The sequence below is a fragment of the Lontra canadensis genome, unplaced genomic scaffold (genome assembly GCF_010015895.1).
Source record: "Lontra canadensis isolate GAN:19392208 unplaced genomic scaffold, GSC_riverotter_1.0 scaffold83, whole genome shotgun sequence".
Taxonomy (NCBI): Eukaryota; Metazoa; Chordata; class Mammalia; order Carnivora; family Mustelidae; genus Lontra; species Lontra canadensis.
Window position 1 is genome coordinate 5673736 of NW_022631077.1, and position 24242 is coordinate 5697977.

Below are 24242 nucleotides of genomic sequence, written 5' to 3' on the forward strand. Positions count from 1 at the left end.
AGGCAGCTCAAGTCCCAGGACCTGGTGAAAGAGGATACACCTTCACCCAACACAAATGAGGCCCCTGTGAAGAAGATGTGCTAGAGGGGCACCCAGGTGGCTCAGTCAGTTAAGCATCTGCCTTCGGCTCAGGTCATGACCTCAGGGTTCTGGGATCAAGCCCCACATCGGGCTCCCTGCTCAGCAGGGAGACTTTTTCTCCCTCTCTCTCTATGTGCTTGCCTGCTCTCTCTCAAATAAATAAATGAAATCTTAAAAAAAAAATATGTTACAAATAAACATAATCCCTCCTCTTACTCTCTTTACCCACGCATGAAGACTTCTTAAAAATTAACCCAAAGGCAAAAATCATTCTACCATAACCAACAAGTGAACAAATGTATTTAAGATTTGAAATGGGTTTAGAATTTGCAATATTAAGTTGATGCATAGTTGTCTTAGGTGATTATTGTCTGTAGTAGTGAATAATTTGGAGGATGTATGCGACAGATGCCTTTAACCACATCAGTGATGTTTTCTTATTATTTAATGATAAGAGTTTTTAAAAAGTTCTCCCCAGCAACTCAAGAAGGGGTCTATAGCAATGACCCTTTAAATGCTGAGCGCCTTCTGTGTGCAAGGCACAGCCAGGTCCCAGGGAGAGGGCAAAAAGTGAAACAATCAAAATGCACTTGCTTTTTAGTATTAGGCTTCTATTTTTCTCAAAGTATCTTCATCCTGTATAAGAATATACCTTTAATACATGATCTGTCCTAGGTCCCCACCTACTCTGTAATCCATACACGATGCAGGTTACATGAGCTGGCTCTCATACTTAGGAAGCCAAAAATCCCAAAGAGGACAGTTTCTGCCCCCTGGCTACTGTAGGAAGGTAGAGACAGACAGAGGCAGAGACAGGATCATTGATAACAACCATGTTCTTTGCTACCCGAAGTTTGAGCACGTGTAGATGGCAAGTGAGAATTTATGAATATTATCCTTTTACCATCCTGATTCAAATTCATGAGGTTTAGCAAAGGAAGGGACTCATGTGAAGTGAGAGAAGTCTGCAGATGAGACAAACATGGACTCCAACAGGTCCACAACCAGATTCAGACACGGACAGCTCCTGAGCCCAGCTCAGTATGCTACCAATATCATGATGAGGAAGAGGCCCGTTCTTCCCAGATTCACATGAATTGAGGTTTGCTGATCATTTGTGACTCATATGCTTACCATTAAGACAGCTGTTCAAAAAATGTGCAATAGTCCTTTCCACAGTATAGGTCCGGCTCATAGTCTGGTGTTATTCTTATCCCTGCATGGACCTCAGGTCCTGCCACTGTCCCCCTGGACTAGCTCCTTAGCTGAGCAGGACTAGCTGATGGGACTCTGGATGTGCCAGTGCCTCTGGAGAGATCCAAAGCTACTCCGCTATGTAGAGATACTTCTGTCAGGAAATGTCCTCCTGCTCCCAGCTTTGCTTGTCTGTTCCTGAATCCCCGTGATAATGGCTTCTTCCCTGTTTCTAAGGTGGCCTTACGGCCCCACCTCCTGGACACCACCTGCTGCTTGCACCTAATTATCTGTCCCATCTCTGATCTCAGACTCCAGCCACTCCCACACTGCTCAATGCCACTGCCGACCAGGCTCAGTAACAGCAAAGGAATTCGCAGGACCTAAGTCGATGGTGAGGAAGAAGAAGGAGCATTCTAGCAAAGGAGAAAAGCCTGACTGCCATTCCATGGTGTCATGGATGAGTAAGTAGTCTGGCTTCCTGGGCAGAATGTAATAAAATCACCCAAATGGAGAAGATTTGATTTATTCTCACTATTACTAATACTTTTTATTGTCAACACATATTTGATCTTTAAGGGAAAAACTTATAAACATATGGCAAGAATTACTGCTGTAAATGCCAGTACCATTAGATCAGAAGAATAAAAAATGCTCTGAAGAAGAGCTCTGTAATCAAACTGAGATAATTTTCAGTAATGCACTTTCCAAACTAATGCACTCTCCAGTCTGAAGTCTTATTTAAGTAAATGAATATATCTGACTGCTGACAGCACTGTCTTCTTAGGACAGTTTTTGAAAGCTTAATTTTAAGCCAGCTTGGGCATCTGTGGCTAGTATCTTCATCTTTAATTTGCTTCAGTATACAAGTAGACCATGTGTTAATAAAAAATAGAGTGGATTGCTCTGACTTGAAGACAGGGTCATATTTCCATCAATCAAAAGAAAATTTAGATCTTCATCATTTTCAAACACACTAAATCTGAGTTTTTTCCTTAATAAACCAATTTTACTCCTCTGCTCATATTGTCACAATCATGGCAGAAATTAGCACTGTAAGCTAGCTGTTGAGTGCTCAACGGGAAGCATTAGAATGGGATTTTAATGATAACGAAGAATTTGCTATTATTGTCCTGCGGTGTGTGTTTGACTGAAGATTCATTCTGGTGGAAACAGGTGCCCTGAATTATCCCTGGTACTACAGTATGGTGAAAATCGTGAAATGAAAAATAAAAACAAAGCAAATGTGTATTTCAACACAGCTAAAAACTCGACTACACTTGCTGAGACTGGTAATATATGCTGAGCTTATTTAAATCACCAAAATTGCTGTAATTAAACTTCTCTCTAAATCAGACTTGTATAAGAGTCAGAAATCTCCTATAATTAACTTATCTGTAGAAGTAATCAGACAATAACTGCGGGTATATTTTAGGAACCACTAAAACTACAGTAGCTGTTGAATGTAATGATTATAATAAATCTCTAACAGCCGTTCTCTTACAACCTCTTTTCACAGCTGCAAGCGGGGTGGGGGGAAGGGAGACTTTTCTCGAAGCTTTTTCCAGAACTGGTTTAAGTGTGCTAGTGCTACATCGTGCCTCAACACTCTGGGAAACTTACAGTGGCGTCGTGGTGTGGCCTGAACTGAACCACCAGCCTGTGTGAGTTACATCTAGGTGGGCTGCTGATACTAACAATGAGGAACAGATCGTATATTAGGGACTGATAAAGACAGTGAACCAAAGCACCTCCAGCAGGCAAGTACAAGTCAGAAGTCCTACTTAGATAGGCCGGACAATAATTAAGTTCAAGGCAGTGATGCCCTGGTTGAGTTCATGTGAAGGACTCTCAGAAACCCAAGTCACTGAAGCTTGGTGACAGGTGTCCTCAGGAACAGGTGCTACATTATCTCAGTAAGATAAATGAATGAATGACTTGACGGAAGAACTATGCTCCACAAGCCAAGGCCATTGAATCAAGTCCAGAAGTTTTTGTGCATATTTAATTACAATAGAAAAATATATGAGAGCAAGGAGATATTACTGGAACATTCAAAGTACTGTAACAGGTGAGAGAAGGCCACTCTCATGCATTCATTCACACACTTACTTGTCTCAACGATTATGCATCTGTAAAGCTTTGCACACAAAGTTAATAGCTAAAGAACCGGGGCGCCTGGGTGGCTCAGTGGGTTAAAGCTTCTGCCTTCGGCTCAAGTCATGATTCCACGGTCCTGGGATGGAGCCCCGCATTGGGCTCTATGCTCAGCAGGGAGCCTGCTTCCACCTCTCTCTCTGCCTGACTCTCTGCCTACTTGTGATCTCTGTCTAATAAATAAATAAAATCTTAAAAAAAAAAAAGCTAAAGAACCAACTGCGAAAATATTTTTGCGATATAAAAACAAGGAAATTAATGTCAAAATTAATGAAACCCTGAAAACCAATGAGGAAAAAAAAAATAGGACTAGGCAGTTTGCAGCAAGGGAATCCAGAACAGCTTACACATTTAAGATGTTCACCTTCTCTAGTATTTGGAGAATGTTAATATTCATATTTCATTAAATCCATGAATTATCACCAATTTCAATCAATTAAATCAATGAAATGTCATTGAAATATTAAAACAACTATTTGAAGGCCCTGGAAAATGACCAAAGATATGTAGAAACTTATAACAGGAGAATTTATTCTTTCTTTTTTAGGTTTTATTTATTTAATTGAGAAAGAGGGAGTGTGTGCATGTGCAAGAGAACATGAGAGAGAGAGAGACAGAGAGAGAGAGAGAAAGTGTAAGTGCACACACATGAGCTGGGGAGGGTGTAGAGGAAGAGGCAGAGGGAGAAGCAGGCTCCCCACTGAGCAGGGAGCCCAATGCGGGGCTTGATCCCAGAACCCTGGGATCATGACCTGAGCCAAAGGCAGATGCTTAACCGACTGAGCCACCCAGGCACCCCCAGAAGAATTTATTCTTGAAAGACAGTCTCTACATTGGATAAGAATGGTGAGTTTGTGATTTTTTGCTCCCAACCATCCCAAGTCAGACAGTGGAGAACTGAGTCCTTCCCCACTGAAGAGGGCAGATCACAGCATGAAAAGAACAGAGCAGATGAAAACTGAAAAGGGAAATCTTGGATGCAAGAGAGCCACAGAAGGGCCGACATCCAAAACTGGAGAACAAACTTGGCACAAATCCCGGGCTGACTGATAACTTTCCATCTTCATGAGTAGCTCCTGGGAGACTGGTGAAAAGCAGGCAGAACCTCAATAAGGATGGACTAGTTCTATATGGCTGCAAAGCAAAGTACCCCCAAACCCAGCAGCTTACAACCACCATAAACATTTAGTACCTTACACAAGTTCCCTGCTACCTAGACTACCCAAAGGCTGCTTATATGTTCCCATGACAAGGCAGCCAGGTTCCTCCAGAGCAAGCAAGTGATCCAAAGGAAAGACAAGGTAGAAGGTGCAATATGAGCCTTGGGATTCACACTCTGTCAGTTCTGCATTGTCCTATTAGTCACTCAGGTCAGCCCTATTCAATGGAAAGAAGACCACACAGAGGCCACACAGAGTACCAGGAGGCAAGAGTCCCTGGGGGCCTTCCAAGAGGCTAGCTACTGCAGAAATCTGCTTTTGAATGATAGAACTCCTCTGGTGAAATGTGCAAATTTGTTGTGTTTTGCCTGAGTACATTTCTTAATACACATCCAGTTTGCCTAGAAGAAATTCGAAGTCCTAATGGCTTGAAGTATAAGACAGCAGCACTTCAGGCTGGCAAAGTGACTGGAAATTCAAACGGTGAATCTCAGAAAGAAGTCCCCAAATCAAGGTATGAATTCTGCCTAAATCTTTGGCAGACCACTAAACCAAACAGGCTCAGGGCACCTCCTGCCCCGCTCTCCAGAGAGCTGAACTTAAAAAAACAGTAGCTGGAAATCAACAAACCTGAGCAGAGAAAGAGGCTGCTTCACATGGCAGGGAGATGGATTTTTTAGTTTGAATCCAAGCAAGTTCATGGTGTACAGGCCCCCAATAATCCTCAAGGGAAAAAGAAAATTCCAGAGTTGCCACTCTGTGTATTCTATACACAATCCAGCTTTTACCCTAAAATTCCTAGACATGTGAAGAAACAGGACTCTCCTGATCCACACTCAAAAGGGGAAAAAGTAGTCAGTAGCTACTATCTCCAAGGGTGCCCAGAGGCTGGGTTTATTAGAAAAACATTTCAAATGGGTGACTGTAAGTAAGTATTAACATTTTTTAAAAAACACGGTTATTAATGAGTGACCAGATATGGAATCTCAACAGTGAAATGGAAACTATACAAAAGAAGCAGCTGTAAATCTAGACTTGAAAAGCAGAGTAGTTAGAAGGAAATTTTTACTCCATGGGCTCAACAGCAGATTTGAAACAGCAGAAGAAAAATTCACTGAACTTGAAGATAGAGCAATAGAAAGTATGCAATCTAAGCGGGTAAAATGATTAAAAAAAAAAAAAAAGAACAAAGTCTCAGAGACATGTAGGACATTATCATGCACTCTAACATGGAATTCTACGACAAGTAGTGGAGAGGAAAAGAAAAAAAAGTTTTAGGAAACATGGCTAAATACGGCTGAAAAATACTGAACTCAAGATTTTTTGATAAGAATTAGACAAGCACCTCTGTGAAGATAACACGAAATACAGTACATTCTAGACAGGTAAGGTTCATTCACACAGTGATATTTCTGTCTATAAGCTCTTCCAGCCCATTGTCTGGACCATTTGCATTTTATAACATCACCATCAGATGAGGAGGTAAGGAAATGAAAGGATAATATCACCATCAGATGAAAATCGCACATGAAATCACATTTTTCATACCATAACTATTTATTCAATTCCTCTTATATTCTTATATTATGGTTAGGTGCTATTGGAGGGATGTGATGGTTTAATTTGATGTGTCAACTTAGCAAAGCCATGATAACCCAGATATTTGGTCAAACATGTCTACATGCTGCTGTGAAAATATTTTTTAGATGAGACTAACACTTAAATCTGTAGTCTTAGAGTAAAGCAGATTATCCTCCATACTGTAAATGGGCCTCATCCAATCAGTTGAAGGCCTAAAGAAAAAGACACCTTCCCCCCCACCAACCACCACCAAGGAAGAGGAAACTGTCTCCAGACTGCCTTTGACCTTGAGCTATAACATCATCTCTTCCTTGGGTGTCCAGCTTGCCTGCCTACCCTGCAGATTTTGGACTGGCTAGACTCTATAATCAAGTGAGTCCATTTCTTACAATAAATCTGTGTCTCTGTTTCTGTCTACACACACACACACACACACACACACACACCCTATTATATTGATTCTGTATCTCTGGAGAAATTTGACTAATAACAAATTTGGGGAGGGCATTAGGGTTCCTACCTTTTAGATGCCTTCTGTCTAAAAATTAAAGGAAAAACTCAAAATACATGTTAAAAATCTACAAGCATGGGGTGTCTTGGGAGTACAGAGGTAAAGTACATATTCTGGTCTGGAGTAAGAGATAGGGGTATAATCAGGGGAGGCTGCCTTGCAGAGGTAACCTCTAAGCTCATTTCTAAGGAGGAGGACTTTGCCAGGAGGATGTGAAGAGGGGAGGCCAGAAAGAGCATTTTGAACAGAGGAAAGCCATAAGCTTCAGGTGCTGTACTAATAAATTTAGTTTTTATCCTCAGGATGATGGTGAACAACTTTGCTCAGATATGTTCCATTCAGCTGTAAGAATCCCAGGAAAAACTTCACTGCTATATATGTTTTTTAATATCAAGACAACTTATTGAGGCTTGACTGCTGCTCCTGTTGGTTCTATTTCTGTTTTCCTTATGATCACAGAAAACCCCAAGGTATCCATACAAGGTACTGGTATAATACAGCCAGTAAATTAGGTACAGCTAATTTACTGGCTGTATTATAATCTTCTAGGTCTTTCCTTGAAGTTGCTTTACAAAAGGGATTTCTGTTAGTGTAAATGTGACTTGTTTTCTAGTGCCATCTGGTGTTCTTTTAGGGCACTGATTATCACTTTTTAAAAGAATACAAACAGCAACCAGGACATCTTTAAATGCCTAAAAGACAGTCACAAAATATACTGTTTAAGCGTATCCTTAATTGTAATGAATAATACAACAGGCTATTCAGTATTGGTCTAAATCAAAGAATAATTTCAGGAGAAGTCCTTGATTCAAATGCAATTATAACACATACACACATCCACACAGAGCAAAAATACATTTCCTTTTTGCTGGCACGGGTATACTGTTGCTTCTCAGGTTCCTTTAAAGACTCAAAAATCCTCAACTAATAACTGACTCTTGATCTATGTTAAACCAGCCACATGTTGCATACTTTCACGTTCAATGAATTGCTCAAGCACCACTTTTTAAGAAGCTCCGAGTCATTTTTGATTCCTGTCTTTCTTTCTCTCATACCTCATATCCTATCCATTAGCAAATTCTAGTGACTTCACACGCAAATACATGGAGAATCTAACCACCACTCACCTCCATTATGCCACATCCTAATACCAGCCCTATTACTACCTCCTGGGGTCTCCTACGTGGTCTTCTTGCTTCCAGTCTTAAATCCCCAGAGTCAGAATGAGCCTTGAAACATGAGGCTCATCATACCAACCTTCTGCTCTCAATTTCTCAGCGGCCATCTTGCTCAAGTTAATACACAAAATCCATAAGAGTGGTGGCCCTCAAAGCCCTGTGTGATTCAGACCCTGCGAGCCCTGTGAACTCACCCACTCCTATCCCTCCCCCTCCCCCATTCTCCACCTGCCACACCCACCTCCTCACTGCTGCTCACACATGCTAAGCTCACTCCTTCGGGGACTACGCATGTACTATTCCATCCCTAGACTCGGTTCTCCTGGGTGTTTGCACAGCTCGTTCCCTTGCATCTTGAAACGTCACTGTCTCAGAGGCCTCTCCACAGAGCAACACCCCTGCCCACTGTCATTTGTTGTAGTCTTTTCCTGTTTTACATTATTTCTTTTCATACTTACCACTGTTATATTTTAATTTTTAACAATTACATATCTAACCTCCCCCCCCCACCCCCCAAACACACATACAGTAAATAACAAGCACCAGGAGAACGGGACTTTGTTTTAATTGACTGCGTTAGCCCCAGTGCCTATAACAGGGCCTGGCACATAGAAGATGCCCAGCATGTACTGAATAAATGGATGAATAAAAGTGACTGAGTTGACATCCATTAAGATGTTTTTGCTGCCATCGCTTTGTAGTTCATGCATTTTGTGGTTGTGGAAGATGGAATAGTGGGGAAAAGATGACATCCAGTGGGGAGAAATGGATATAGCAACCTTATCTAAAACAAATAGAATCTGATTCAATTTCAGAATCTGGCAAATAGGGCCTGTTTTGGAATAAACCCTATTTCAAACCTATGACTCTCTAAAAAGGAAAGAACACAGAATTATCAATTCTAAGTAAAAGCAAAATCTTCTGCTCTCACCGCGGTTCCTCAACAATACGCTTGAGGGGAGATCACACACAAGCAGAGAATCTGGCAACCTGATATTTCATCCTGAGACAAACTCAGAATGCCCATTTAAAAAAAAACAAAAACACCAAACAAACAAAAACAACTCCACTTCTATCATTATGAAACTGAAGTCTGACTATTAAGACACATTCCATTTTTTCACGACATGTTCCAAAAATGGAATATTTCCTCTTCCTTCTTCCTCATAGTTAACAGCACCCTACAAATCTGAGTAAAAAAGTGGATGGAATTCCCAAAGTGGACAATGAATGTCAATGGATTTTCAATGATTCTGGGGCAATTCTAAGACTATTCCTGCATTTCACACCCAATAAAATACTTCAGAGACAAACATCTGTTGATTGGTACCACTAGAAACTTCCAGTTTCCTACCATGAGAGTGTGATGACCCAAGCAGGCAAAGCTGACCCAAGGATTCTCTCCACAGATTCTCTGAAGAAACAGCCTAGAAAGCCCAGCACCTACCACACTGGACAAGTTCCCTTTGGATCAGAAGCCTGGAGGACAATGCCGTACAGAGTATGGTGGGCAGTGAGGAAGGAGGCACAGCTTCCTGAGGACAAAATGGAACTTCTGAAGAGGGAGTAGCACCGCTGTGAGCAGCAGTGGGGGTAGGGCTTGCGTGTGTTCACTATCTGCGAGCGCCAATGTCCAGAGTCCACCCTTCCCCTGTCTCTATCTTTGTCAGAAGCACTGAGGTAGACTTCCCAGGAGCAAACAACTAAGTGGGTGAATGACAAAGACTGACTTGCAGACACTCCCATGGCCTGGATAGGACATTAGAACTACATAAAGGAAAATGTCAGACTCTCTGCCACAGCCTGGCCCCCGAATTTCTCTCTGACTGCATGATATATACCCTCAGCTTGGTTGGGGTGCTCCAGGTTCTCAGGCTTGGCTGTCCTGCCTCAGGACCTTTGCATAGGCGCTTCCTCTTCTCTGTGTGCTCCTAGCTCAGCATTCACACGGTTGCCTTGATAGTATCCCTAACTTCCTCAGAGATATTCTCCCCCTCCCTCGCCATCTCCTGTCAGCATACTCTCCTGCTCCGTATCCTTTAGAGCACTATCCCTATTTCAGATTTTGTGCGTGCTGTTGGATTCCCGACTGGGATGTGAGCTCCATGAAAGATGGAATTCTGTCTTATTTTCACCTGCATCCACTTGCCTACAACAACAGTATCTGGCATGCAGTAGGTAGGCATGCAAATATTTAAGTGGATAAATAAATTCATGTATGTTTTTGTGAATGATGAAAACTGGTATTTTTTTTTTAACATTCTGATGATTTATTGAAACTTTTAGCGTAGAGCAGTAGCCATTTCCCTAAAATATGGTGGTAAAGTATACCTTGTTAACAAGAGTAAAATACTGCAAACTCAAGACTGCTAATCGCTTCTTCCTCTCAATATTTGATGTTCTTTTCCTCTGTAGAACCAGAACCCTGAATTTTAGCTTTACCAATGTTCTATCAGTTAAATGTAGTTTTCCTAAGAAGTTTTACTCCTTGTCTCCACTTCCTTCGTGTTATCTGGATATGGTGATAATGGCTGGCACTTCAATGGCCCTTTTGAAACACGAGGTTATAGACTAAGGACAGCAGAATGGCAAGAGAGGAGCTACGCCCATAATGAGCTATTAAATTGGTCCTAGGTTATTTATGTGGATAAGAAATAAACTCCTATCTTGTTTAAGGCACTAAAATTTGAGGTTTTTAAAAATTACATATAACTGTACTTAATTATAATGAGAATGTGTGATTTGTAAGGAAGGTCTAAATCCAACTCAACCACTGAAGACATAGGAGGAGGGTAAAAATAGGGTGTTGTTAAGAAACCAGGATTTTCCTTAAGAGTGTTTATTTCCCTAACCAATACAGGACAGGAAAACAGAATTAAGGACAAAGAGGATTTGTTTTATCTCCTTTCTCCTTTAACTCAGGGTTAGTCTCTGGGATCACCAAGTGAGACGTGGGCTAACGTGGTTCCAAGAGCAGCCTCGGTCCTACCTCTGTGGTCTCTGCCTTGGAGCCACGACAAGACATGGTTATTGGTCCAAGGCCAACTGAATGATGGGAATCATTTTAGTGAGTTTTTTGTACAGCTAAATTTATATAACCTAACGACAACAACAACAAAAAACCCACCCTTTATTCTTTAATTATATGTGTTGTACTTTGGGGGGCTAAAAATACCTTTGCTTTTAGAACTGATTATGACTGTACATATGGATCTTTTAAAAGAACTGTTTTAACTAAATCTTAAAACTGGCACACCTATCATTCACCCCCAAATCAACCAACTTCATTGCTAATCAAAGCAATCTGGAGTGCAGATATTTGGGTAGTAATAGTAGGAGCAGACTGCATTTATGATTTATAAGTAGTTTCATTTTATCTTCCTGTTTTGAAGTATATCCTGTGAGGCATTAAGAATCATGATCCTTGGGGCACCTGGGTGGCTCAGTGGGTTAAGCCTCTGCCTTCAGCTCAGGTCATGATCTTGGGGTCCTGGGATTGAGCCCCATATCAGGCTCTCTGCTCAGGAGGGAGCCTGCTTCCCCTCTCTCTCTGCCTGCCTCTCTGCCGACTTGTGATCTCTGTCAAATAAATAAATAAATAAATAAGAATCATGATCCTTATGTCTGGATAAAGAAACTGAACGTGAAAATGTGTTTAACACTTTGAACACTTGTCAGTTCTGTGCTCCAGACAGCATGGGTATGACGATCCAGGCAACCACTAACGTCTGACATGTGAGGTCACAGAGGGGACCACGTAATCACTCTGGTTTCTTTAGGGATGCCAACAGCTGTCTTCTTACCCCAGTGTCACTGACTCAAGCCTTGGGTTTCCCATAGATTTCCATCCTAAGAGTTCTATCTGGGTCTGGTTCTTACTTTAAGAATGTCTGTAACATCTGTTCAAATCCTTCAAAATTAAAACATAATATAAATTCAGTGAACAAATACTTACTAATTGTCTACTATGTGCCAGGCACAGGAAACGCAGCAGTGAGCAGGACAAAAATGTGTCTTCGTGGAAATTGGATTTCAGTGGGAGGCTCAAACAATAAATACCAAAGAATTAAACCAAATATCACCACATGGTGTTATAGAGAAAATAAAGCAAGGGAATAGGATATGGAAAGTAAGGGGACTTTAACCTGAAATAAGGTTAGGGAGGTTCACTAAGGAGGCCACAGTCGAGCAAAGACTATGGCAAGCCATGTGGTTTCTGTGGGAGAAGAGTCAGCTGGAGGGAACGGTCAGTGCAAAGGCCCTGGGTCCCATGAGTGCTTGGTAGGGAAGTCCGTATAGCTGGAGTAGAGTAAGCAAAGGAGAGAGAGTATTATAGGATGTGATGTTGGGGAGGAAACCAAGAGAAGATGGAGAAGGGAGAGTGGATTTTATGAGGGCTTGTACTGCAAAGGACTTTGATTTTGAGGGAGCTATGAAGATGCTGGAGATAGTGGGCAACACAATACAGCTTAGGTTATAAAGGGGTAACTTCAGCTCATGTATTGAGAAAGATTATAGAGGTAAAGGTGGACGCGGGAAGACCAGTTAGGCGGCAACTGGAATAATCCTGGCAAGAGACGGCAGTAGCTGGGAGCTAGGTGGTGGTGGCTGTCAAAGGCAGGAAACAGTGGAATTCTGGATATATTGTGGGAAGAGGACTGGCAGAACTTGCTGAGGTAAATTTAGGGAGGCATGAAAGAGACATTTTGTAGGAGGAGCGGGTTTCAAGGGGGGAGGTCAGGAGTTCAGTCCACACAAGTTTGAAGTGATGATCAGATGTCCAAACGAGGTTCTCTGGCAGACACCGGGCAACGGCTGGACACCCCAGTCTAGAGACCAGGGAAGAGACCCAGGCTGCAGGCAAGTGTGGTCATCGTTGGCAGACAGTTATTTAAAGCAAGAAGATTAGGTAAGATCACTGAGGGAGTGTGTGCAGATAGAGAAATGTTCTGAGGACTGAGTCCTGGGGCATTTGAGCACTAGACAATCAGGGAGATGAGGAACAGCCATCCAAAGAGGCTGAGAAAAGCACACACAGCAGATAGTAGGGGAAAGACCAAGAAGATGTGGTAACCAGCAAGCCAAGGGAAGGAAGCATTCTGGAATCAAGAAAGGGATCAGTTCTGGCAAAAGCTGATGATATCCTCCTCCTTGCTTTGTTTTCTCCTTCATACAGTTGTCCCTCCTTATTTGCAGGGGACACATTCCAAAACTCCCAGAGGATGCCAGAAACCACAGACAGCACCAAACCCTATGTATACTATGTTTTTTTCCTATATGCACACACCTATGATAAAGTTAAATTTATAAATTAGGCACAGTAAAAGATTACTCATTATTATAATTAATAATAAAATAGAACAAGTACAATAATATAGTATCATAAAAGTTATATGAATGTGGCCTCTTTCTCTCTCTCAAAATATCTTACTGCCCTATACTCACCCTTCTCATGATGATATGAGATAAGAAAATGCCTCTGCAATGCGATGAAGTGAGGGGAAGGACACAGACATTGTGGCGAAGCATTAGGCTACTACTGACCTTCTGACTATGTCAGAAACAGGATCATCTGCTTCCTGATCACATCTGACTGCAGGTCATTGAAATCGTAGGAAACAAAACTAGGGAGAAGGTGGCTACTTACTTATCAAGATCAGAGTACATCATGATGTCACAGAAGATTGGGAAGGTGGGGCAGCATGGAGAACTTGGGTCATGACTGAGCTAAATTCCAGTCATCTATGTAGAAAAGTCAACCAACAACTTCTAACATTGACGAGAAACTTGCACAAGTAGCTATTTAGAAATGTGCAGGTAAGTACTAGAAGAAACAGCTAAAGGAAAGTCAGGGATGGGACTCTTAGAGAGGGAGTAGGGATGTAGAAGAGTGCTGTTTTTCATTAGAAGTCATACTTTAAAACTGTATCTCAGGATTGCTTTCATAAAAAATTAAATACAACTAGTCAGGGGAAAAAAATGCATGGCTAGATGCCTAGTTCCAGGGTAAGGGCTACAAAATTACAGCCAGAGGTCAGCAACTCTGTATGCTTATTAAGTAATTATACACTGAGACCATGTACATTATGTATATTATAACGTTACGTACTATTATATCTTCTCAAATGTAGACAATGCTTTCATCACTCAAAATTAAAGGCACTTCTGAAATTGTAATGTTTAATCATTAAAGATTTTATCATTCAAATGATATGACAAGCAAATAGAACTATTCTATGATCCCGTAATCACACTACTGGGTATTTACCCCAAAATACAAAAACACTAATTCAAAGGGATACACGCACCCCTATGTTTACAGCAGCATTATTTATAATAGCTAAAACATGGAAGCAGCCCAAGTGTCCATCAATAGATGGATGGATAAAGAAGATGGAATATTATTCAGCCATAAAAGACGGATGGATAAAGAAGATGGAATATTATCCAGCCATAAAAAAGAATGAAACCTTAACCATTTGCAACAACATGGACAGAGCTAGGTAGTATAATGGATGTTAAGTGAAATAAGTCAGTCAGAGAAAACAAATACCATATGATCTCACTCATGTGTGGGATTAAAGAAACAAAACCAACGAGTAAGGCAGAAGAAATAGACACACAAACCAAGAAACGGACTGTTAACTATAGAGAATAAACCAATGCTAGCAGAGGGGAGGGAGGTGGGGGATTAAAGAGCACACTTATTATGATGAGAAAATTAATCAATTAAATGATGTAAAACAATTTGTGAGGGATAAAATTAGTAGCCTTACTTACTATTTAGAGATTCTCATTGTCTAAGTTGAATTAAATACTTAAAGATCTCAAGGATTGCAAAGAACAAAGAGAAGTGGAATATGAAAAAAAAGCATTATCCCATATCATCTATATAATTTTTTAACTTATTTCCTCACTCTGAGTAAGCTAAGGAACCTTTGTTAAGAGCTGACTTAAAATTCTACTGGGTTATTAGAATTGGGTTGTAATCAACTGTGGGAAAGCAGAAACGATTCTTTCTATATGGATATAACCTTGTTTGCATGTCCTTCCAACAATTCAGAGTTTCTTGTGAAAAAAGAACATGTTCTAGTAATCTCTGGATCTCTATTCCTGGCACAGATGTTAACATAAACAATATTTAACATTTGCTAAGTACTTTCCCTGTGCTATACATTGCTTTAAGTACTTTACACATATTTTCATTTAATTCCCTTTGTAGCAACAGGAGTCTTCTGGTTTCTGAACTTGGTACTGTTTTATTCCCATATCAGAGAAGAAACTGAGGTACAGAGGGCAAGGAATTCTCAGACCATATATAGTGAATGGCAAAACCAGGATCAGAAGCCAGGGAATCTCTTTGGCTCTTAATGCTTATGTAAATATTAATAAATATTTGTTGATAAAACCATTAAAATAATAAGCCCAGAGGCAATTTAACTGATGATATAAAATAAAATCACAATGTTATTCATGAGTAGTATAATGATTTTCTTCCTATATATATTTAAAAGGCAGTTTATTTGATGATCTCACCTTTTTCTTTTATTTCTGGATCGTCTGTTTTTCTATTTGTTTCTGAAAAGTAAAGACAAAACAAAATAAGTATTGTAAAAGTCACCATTATTATCTCAAAATATAGGACCATATTTAAATGAATTCAAATAAATATAATTCAAGAAAAATATTTCTGGGCATAGAATTCCATTTTCCTAAACCCTGAATTCTTTACACATGAAATTCGTTACAAAATATTAAGATTAGACTCATTCGACTTAACTTATAAAAGTCACTGGGCAGTCACTAGATATGAGGCATCAGGTAAAGTATTCCTCATCTACAGGGAAAAAGTGGCTGTGGGTCACCTCCACCGATTCAAAATGCCTCTGTAGGGTAAAGGCAAACTGGAGTGGAGAGAAGCCCTCATCAAAGCTTGCTCAATATTTATACTGTGTCCTAAAACCAGAAGACAACTTTATAATAGTCACTATGTGCTTTAAAGAAATGCCACATGTCCCCCTCACTGGGGTGACAGCAGTCTCACTTCCCTAAGGACTTCACACATACACAGGTGGATCACTAAGGGTGCCTGCACTGAGCCCAGGTGCTGAGGAGCCAGGATGGGCCAGACAGCCCACCCACGTCAGCCTCTCACTAGTTAACCAGTCAGAGGGTCTCTCTCACAAATGGGACTGAATGCAGTGAAACCCATCCAGAATCTGGACCAGTCAAATAATGTCCACCCTACATGGAAAACTATGGTACGTGACCTGACCATGCACTTTATTTATAACTTCATTTCTGTACTATCTCAGATCTGGCCTATGTTTTATATAAGTTGGGGGTCTAGCTAAATTTCAAGGTAGACCAGTTGATTACAGTTCCTGTAGGTACTTACCTAGCTTTGGTTATTTCTAGAACATGTGTATAGGCATATGTGTGGGTGTCAGGATAAGGCAGAGTTTGGGAGAATTAGACTCAGTTCCTCCCTCATAGTAGATCGGGCTGTGGGGTCAGATCAGGGGTACGACCACAGAACACTTGATTTTGTTGCTCCCCAGTTTCCTCCATTGATCAATCATATCAAACATTTCATTTTGGGGAAGTGACAAGTAAATCTGAGGCAGGCTTCCAAGACAAGGGAGGGATTTTTATAGGTCCAGCATTTTCAAGAAACTAATGCAGAGGAAGGGAATGACCCCTGAAAGCTACAGCATGCCGGGCTTGGTAGAAGCACATCATGCCTGCCTCTTGCCACCCTTTGGAGAGGTCTACCTCCCTTTGTGCAAAGGAGGAAGCTGAGGCTGAGAAAGTCGAGAGCCCACTGTATCAAGGTCAGCCGTATACACCCTTCCAAAGCCGATAATCCTCCCCCAGCGCCCATCCCAATCCCGTTGGTTCCAGAAAGAGAAACAGGAGAGATAGGGTCCTGTAGCCTTTGCTTCCTGCAAAGCATGGGTTTTATCAAGCTGACCGCCCCACCCTTCCTGCCAGCACTGCAGGAGATACAAGGGATATTTAAAAACAAAAACAAAGCCATTCTAGATCTCTGTTGAACGTCCCAGAATTTCTGATCTTATTAACTATAACCTTTATCAAAAAGCTAGGCAGTATGTCATTTCATAGGATGTACTTTCGCAGGTATCAAGGACACAGGATTGAGGAAAAACAACAACAAACAATCTTGTTCCTCCAAGAGTCCTTCCAGTGCTACCAGCGTGCCTGCAGGAAGGCTGTGACCCACCTTGTCCTCCAGTAATCCATCACCTGGCACTGGCATGGGGCCAGTGTAAATTGAAAACACAAGCACTAAATCCAAGTTGCTAACCCGATTAAACAGGTGGGTGCTTGAAGAGGAGTTTAGAGCTCTCCACACATTTTCCCACCCCCAGGGGAGAAACAAGGAGTGGTTTGAATGGGTCACATTTTAAATAGGTGTGGGAGGGCCCTGGCCAGGCAAGCTCCCAGGAACAAGGCCGCCATCTTTCTTCCTCCTCCATAGCAGTATTCAGGATTAGGGCGATGAGTCTGATAGAAGAAGGTCCAACCCAAACTTCCCCAGCTCTGGGGAAAGCTCTCTCTCACATCCCCTTCTGTCCCTCACCCCACATCAGCATGGGGACATCTGTGACTCATGTTTGGATATGGAGAAATGTGCAGGGCAGGCATCTTGAGGCCCTCTGATTTTCAGTGGGTAAAAGTCTTTTCACAGAGATCCAGCGTCCCTCACTAGTATTCCGCAGAGCTAACAAGTAAAGAGTTGCTCTGCTGTACTTCATTCTCTGCATGCACGCTTCCCTGAGAGGCCCTGTGTGGACCCGCTGTGCCCCAGAGGAAAAGGACTTACTGGATGCTTACTGTGTCCCAGGCATTGTTTTAAGCACTCACTGCAGAGGATCCCATCAATCCCATCAACTCTGTCCCACCCTGGGAAGTAGTTTTAATTGTATAGATAAGGAAAGGAAGGCTTCAAGAGGCTCAGGAATCTTGCCAAAGGTCACAGAGCAGGTATGACTGATTTAGAAAGTATCCTCTATAATAATTCAATCACACTCTGTATGGTCCAATGATGGGATGTCTCTAAGTTAAAGGAAGCTGTATGCTCAGCCCAATTCTGAAAATTACCCATGTCCAAGTTCACATGTAACTCATAGTTAGTGTTTAAGCACTCGTATCGGAGAAGACGTGATGCAATCTTTAACTATACTGACTTTCCCCTTTCAGAATAAGGAAAACCTTACTAAAAAGAATGGGATCTGAATCGTTCAAAAATTATCATACACTATTAAAGATTATTGCCTTTGTGAATTCAAATACCCTGAACTCTAGGCTGTTCAGCAACTCTGCTTCTCCGATTACCGACCTGTTCTTCTTGGACCTCACGTATGTCCAAAGCTAATTTCCATTAAGGCCTAGTTGTTCTCGCCAGTATCTCGTCTCACTGGCATCGGTGACTCTCTGGGACTCTGCTTCCCCAGCACTGGCCCACTCAGCCAGTCACAGCTTTCCCGGGCCTTCTCTGTGTCTCTGCCAGTACTTCCTGAGGTCAGCCCTGCCCCACCACCATTACTCCTTGGTCTCCAACTTGCTCTACCACCTGCATTCGGGCCTCCCTCCAACTGTTTCCACCTTCCACCTGTTGCCACGAAGGACCATGGCTGGCAGGCCTTTCGGCCCTCTGCCCCTCAGTTTCCTTATCTGCAAGCAGGGATAAGCCCTCTCTGCTGGAAAAAATGTAACCCCCTAACACACACAAAGTGCTTAACGGGGGAAATGCAGTTGATAAAAGTGGATCTGTTTCTCCTGAGTCTGAAGTCTTTATTTTTGTTTCTTCTGGGCATGCTGGAGGAGAAAACAACACTTTCCAGAACCCAGAGGCTTCTTCCCTACTTGTCTAGTTCTCCTTTTCTGCCCCAACAGTGAAGATCGAAAGACAACTTGCTGTACCCTCTCCTGCCCTTCTACCTGCTCAGACTGTTTTCTTTTCAGACTGAGGTCTTCTCAGCTACGATGGAGTTCATGAATGCGTGGTACGATGGTGATGGGGGAGCAGGAGGCTGTGTGTTTTTGGGGGGGGGGTGGCTTGCCTTGCTGGTGCTAAACAAAAACCCCCAAAGGAGGGATGCAGAGGCTATTTCATTTTAATCCAGCCCCTGGCAATGTAGCATCAGAACCAATGTTAAACAAAATAAACATCACCTATCAGAAATAGGTTCAAAAAGGATTTAAGGTACACCTTCGTGATTTCAGTCATCAAAAAGATACCGTAATATTCCAATAGACTAGTTAAGTAGAAAATGAACTGATCTCGTTACATAATAAAAAAATAATTCAAAATAATGACAATATAGAGAAGAATTCTGCATTTTATTGCACTCAAATAACATTAAACAGAAGACATTTACATTATTCTTAGAAAATCCATAGATATTGCCCAGCATGGCACATAGTTGAAGACAAGGCTCATTAATTCAGGTATATGGAATTAGAAAGTATTTAGGAAGTTGACCACAGCATAATGAATCCTCAGTTTCCAGAGTTCTAGAGATGATTATCTACAAAAATCCGGCAAAATTTTACTCATTTATCAGGTCTATGTCACTCCTAAGTTTCCCTAAAAAAATAAGGCTTTATAAAAAGTAGTGTTCTATCATATTATGAATTAAGAGTTAGAATTAGAGTAGCAACTCTTTATTACCCATATCACAGCTTTAGAAAATTATTGCTTTTCTTAGTAACTCAATCTTCTGGATTTCACCACACACTGGGTCAGCATGCATAACTCACTACACTGTAACTATGATCTATAATGATAAAAATATAAAATTTCTTTGATTGTAACCCTAAAAGCGGGGGTGGGGGGGGAGAAGAAAAGTCATCTTATTTTAAAACAATGTTAACATTATCAAGAGCTAACCCTGACATGGAAATGAAATTACTTCTTATGGCTTTTTTTTTTTTTTTTAATAGCTCATGGTCCTTTCAAAATGATGATGTCACTACCTTCTTTTCTAACAAATGAGTATTTTCATCACAGCAACTATGTCCGAGCCAAAATAAACCACATTAAACGTAGAGGAAACTCTTCAAGGTAGAAAGAAAAGGCTCATACGTTGCAAACAGCAGCAGGCAATGTGGCTATGTGGTCACTTTTCACACAATGTCCTAAATCAACCCAGCCAGAGGCCTAGTTCTCTAGTAAGATCACAGTGCCGCCTTCAGTGTTAGGAGGGCATAACTTAATCAGCAAAAGGCAGAGCAACCTTTACGATGCACACCAGTACTTTATACAGGTTTTCTAAAATTTAAACAAATGCTGAAGGGACAAAGCTATTATATGCCTGATCCGAGGTGCCCAACAGTTTCTGCATGACGGAGCAGGCCATTCCTTTTGCCTATATCCTAGCAAGGAATTTTCATTGTTCCCTCTCAATTTAAAAAATAAATTAACCACGATAACTTAAGACTTTCACCAAAATATTCAATTTTCCTAATCAATGAGCTAACGGCTGCGAACCTCCAAATTGGTGTTTTACCCTGAATACTCCAAGCTAAGGTAGAAATGTCCTATGAGGGTATCAGTGCAGATATATACAAGTCCAATCTTCACAGCTAATAGCAACCATTAGTAGTGTTCCTCAGAGTGCAAGCACGGGGCACTCTTCATGGCTTTGAGATCACACTTAACGCAGTTGACACAGGTCAGTCCGACAGACGTGGGGGTAATCGCTAGCCATATATATACGAAACCCTGCCAAGACAATTGTTGCTACATCGTCACTATAATCAGCTGTTACCTGAACAACACACATAAATATAGATTAAGATCGGAAGCTGTGTCACAAAAAGGAAGAGAAGAGAAAACCCAAAGGATCCACTAATGCTATTGAAAACGAACATGCAGGAGTCTAACAATACATGTAATTTCTGTTTCTAAAAACAAAAACAAAACAAAACAAAAAAACACTAAAATGCCAGTGGACTACAATCGATTGGAAACATCTTTAGTATTCATTGCCAAAGATCTTGGTCTGCTCAGTAATTACGTCACAAGATCTATCACAGCCATCTTTTGGAGCGTATGCTTAGGCTGGTCCTCCTGTGGTAGTGGGGGCAGTCTTTCTGCAGCTTTAAGTATCTGCAAAAATAAGGGGAAATCTAAATTAAAGGACCAACCAGACACAGACTGTGAAACTGCTTCATTCTCACTCTACTTTAAGAAAAGAAAAAACAAAAACAAAAACACCGACAGAAGTAAATGCTTTTTATGCGTTATTGTTGTTTTTAAGGGCAACTCCTTCAACAGTGATTAACTACCCAGAGAAGTCCCTGGGAATTATTTGCAAAGCTGCTGATGAAAACTTAAGCTTCTTAGAGCATCTGAGAATTACAACTAAATTTAAGAATTTCAATCTTTTGAGAAATACAAGCGTTAACTCTCTTTCTCCCGTCAGTATTTTCACTATATTAATAAGAAATGTAACAGAGGAAAAAAAAAATCTAGCATGGTATTTGAAAAACAAATATAGGAAGGATTTCCAAGGAGCAACTTGATACTGGAAGTTGCAGTTAAAATACACTAATATAATCGTATGTCAGTTTTTAATGTTACTGACAATACAAATGATCAGGCAAAAAAAAAGAAGTATACCGTCAGTCATTCTTGTCCAAATTTTTTGCAAAAACTTTCTCATTCCAAACTTTAGTATCTGGCTAATTTTACCATCACAGCATTAGATCTGTTACAATCTGAGTAGGGAAGAAGATGGTGCACTTAAAGGTCCAACCAAATTTTGAAATAATTTCTAAATCTCGAGTATGAGCCTTCCTTCCTCCCTTCTTATCTATCCATTAACATGTGTGTGTGCGTGCATGTGTATTCAGAAGTTTTTATATGAGCAGATTTGGTGCTAATGTGGGGTAACTAGAAATCTTATGTATACTTTCATATATCCAACAGAAATGAGCATTTATATACAAAAGACAAGTACAACATTATTCATAGAAGCTTTTTTCTAACAGTCAGAAACTAGAAACATTCACAATAGCTATCAATGTAGAATGGATTTTTTTAATGTACATATAGTAAATGATTGCAATGGATAAAAACCAGCACCATACAAAGTAGATGAAACTCAGACACGATGTTATGCAACAAAAAAAAAGTCATTAAAAAAGTGTATCTGCATTTGTGTGTGTTTGCTTCTGGTTTTCTTTAATTAAATTCAAAAGCAAGCAAATCAATCAATGGTGACAGAGATCAGCACACCTACTGCTGGGGGGGATGTGACTGAGCGGGAGGAGGGAAGGTTTCTGAGGTGCTGGAAGCTTTCTGACTAGTGGTACAGGAATGGATCGCAGATGCAGTTCCTTCACTGGCTGCTCAGCAAGTAAGCACGTCCCTGTGTGTTAATTACACCTCAGCAGAAAATGTTTTTACAAATGCCTTTGACTTTAGGTTCTCTTAGAATCTATCAGTGAGCTAGCCTAGGAGAGGAATGAGCATTCCTGCAACCTGTGCCATCAAACATACCTGAGGTAGTAGGAAGCTGTTCGAGGCATGGGGATGAGCACCGATTAAAGGGCAAATAACCTAAAAGCCCAGTTACAATTCTGAAGGACCCAAAAGTATGCTCCTGCATATTTACTTACTTTTTGAAAAGATTTAATTTATTTATTTGACAGACAGAGATCACAAGTAGGCAGAGGAGGCAGAGAGAGAGGAGGAAGCAGGCTCCCCGCCGAGCAGAGAGCCCGATGCAGGGCTCCATCCCAGGACCCTGAGATCATGACCCGAGCAGAAGGCAGAGACCCAACACACTGAGCCACCCAGGTGCCCTGCTCCTGCATATTTAAAGATGACTCTACGCAGAAGTGGTTCACAGAGCGGCAAACCTAGTATGTCCGAAATCGGGCCAGTCCCCTCCTCTGCTACTCTCCATTTCCTCCTGCCTCCAACAGATCCATGAAGGGCTGACCATTCATTCAATCAGGTCAGGAACATAGGAATCGTCTTCAAATCTTCCCTTTAGTCAGCCCTCTCTCCCCGCAAACTGCTTCCCATTCTAATTCCCATGAGGTGATCCAGCCAGTCCTCGCCCCACAGCTGAAGCATCTCGGGTCTCCAGCTTGGCTCAGTACATCTGCCCCCTTCCTCGTCTCCACCTCCTCACTGGCCTGCTCTTTTCAAATCTGGATTTGATCATGTGACTCCTCTGCTTAGAATTTTTCAGTGGCCTCCTGCCACCTTTAGGCCCAGATTCAAATTTTTAAACATCATATACGGGACCACTCCGGGAACTGACGCCTGCCTGTTTTTCCACTTGTCTTCTTACAACTTTATATGGCCCACTGTCCTGGTTCTTGTTCTGCAAGCACTTGCTTCCTCTGCTCCCCACCCACCAGCTCCTGTCACTTCTAACAGCACCTCAAAACTCAGGTCCAGCACGATGACACATGGCGAGGCCTATCTGACTCTCCATACCCTCATTCCCAAAGTTTGATTAGTTATCCCCCCTTCTCTGTGCTGCCCTGCCTACCCCTCTGGGGGGTTAAGAACATCACAGTGGTTGTTTTACTCAGCTGTACGCCCAGAGGACTGGGACCTGCTATGGGGCAGGCACTGTCTTGTTGATCGAGTCTGGCTGGGTGCCTTAGTGATCGTGTTAGGAAATGCTGGGTGACAAGGGGAGGCATGAATGAAAGTTCGCACAGGTGCAGCAGAGCAAAACCATCACCACTGCTAGACCAGCCCATGATGGGATGAGTTACAAGTGTTACCTCCATTTTCAGAGAGATGGGAGCAACAGAAACACTGATGCTTACATAGCTCCATCTTGAATATGATTATCACCATAAAACATTAATTTCTTTTTTTTTTTTTCTGGCATGGTGTGACAGAAAAAAAATTGTTACTGGAACCAGTTAGTAAAATGGCCTTAACATACTGTTTGGCAGGAAATTTTACTCAGATGAATTTCGTAAGTGATTCCTTCATAAATGAATCAATTTGTGCTATGCATATTTATTGTGTCCTATTGCCAGAATCACATGCTATAAGATTTCAAGTAAAAATCTGGGCTTGGGGGCACCTGGGTGGCTCAGTCTGTTAAGCAACCGCCTTCGGCTCAGGTCATGATCCCAGGGTCCTGGGATCGAGTTCCACATCGGGTTCCCTGCTCAGCAGTGAGTCTGCTTCTCCCTCTGCCTCTGTCTACTGCTCTGCCTACTTGGGCACGTGTGCTCTCTCTCTCCATCAAATAAATAAATAAAATCTTAAAAAAAATAAATCTGGGTTTTAAGAGACAGGTAAAAACTCACTAAGGAGGCTGGATTGCGAAAACAATTTTTTATAAAAGATTTGGTATTCAAAATGATCAA

The 24242-nt window shown here is 41.4% G+C and overlaps 1 protein-coding gene across 2 annotated transcripts in view; it reads right to left on the minus strand.

Moving 5' to 3' along the window:
• The window catches only part of ASPH (aspartate beta-hydroxylase), a 213717-nt gene that overhangs the window by 99257 nt on the left and 90218 nt on the right, over nucleotides 1-24242 (minus strand). Inside the window, exon 14 of one of the 2 annotated variants that reach the window (XM_032882624.1) lies at nucleotides 15399-15440. The exons of the other annotated variant lie outside the window; for it this stretch is intronic. Coding sequence (XP_032738515.1) covers nucleotides 15399-15440 — 42 coding nt within the window. The remainder of the gene's footprint in view (nucleotides 1-15398; nucleotides 15441-24242) is intronic. 2 annotated transcript variants of the gene reach the window in all.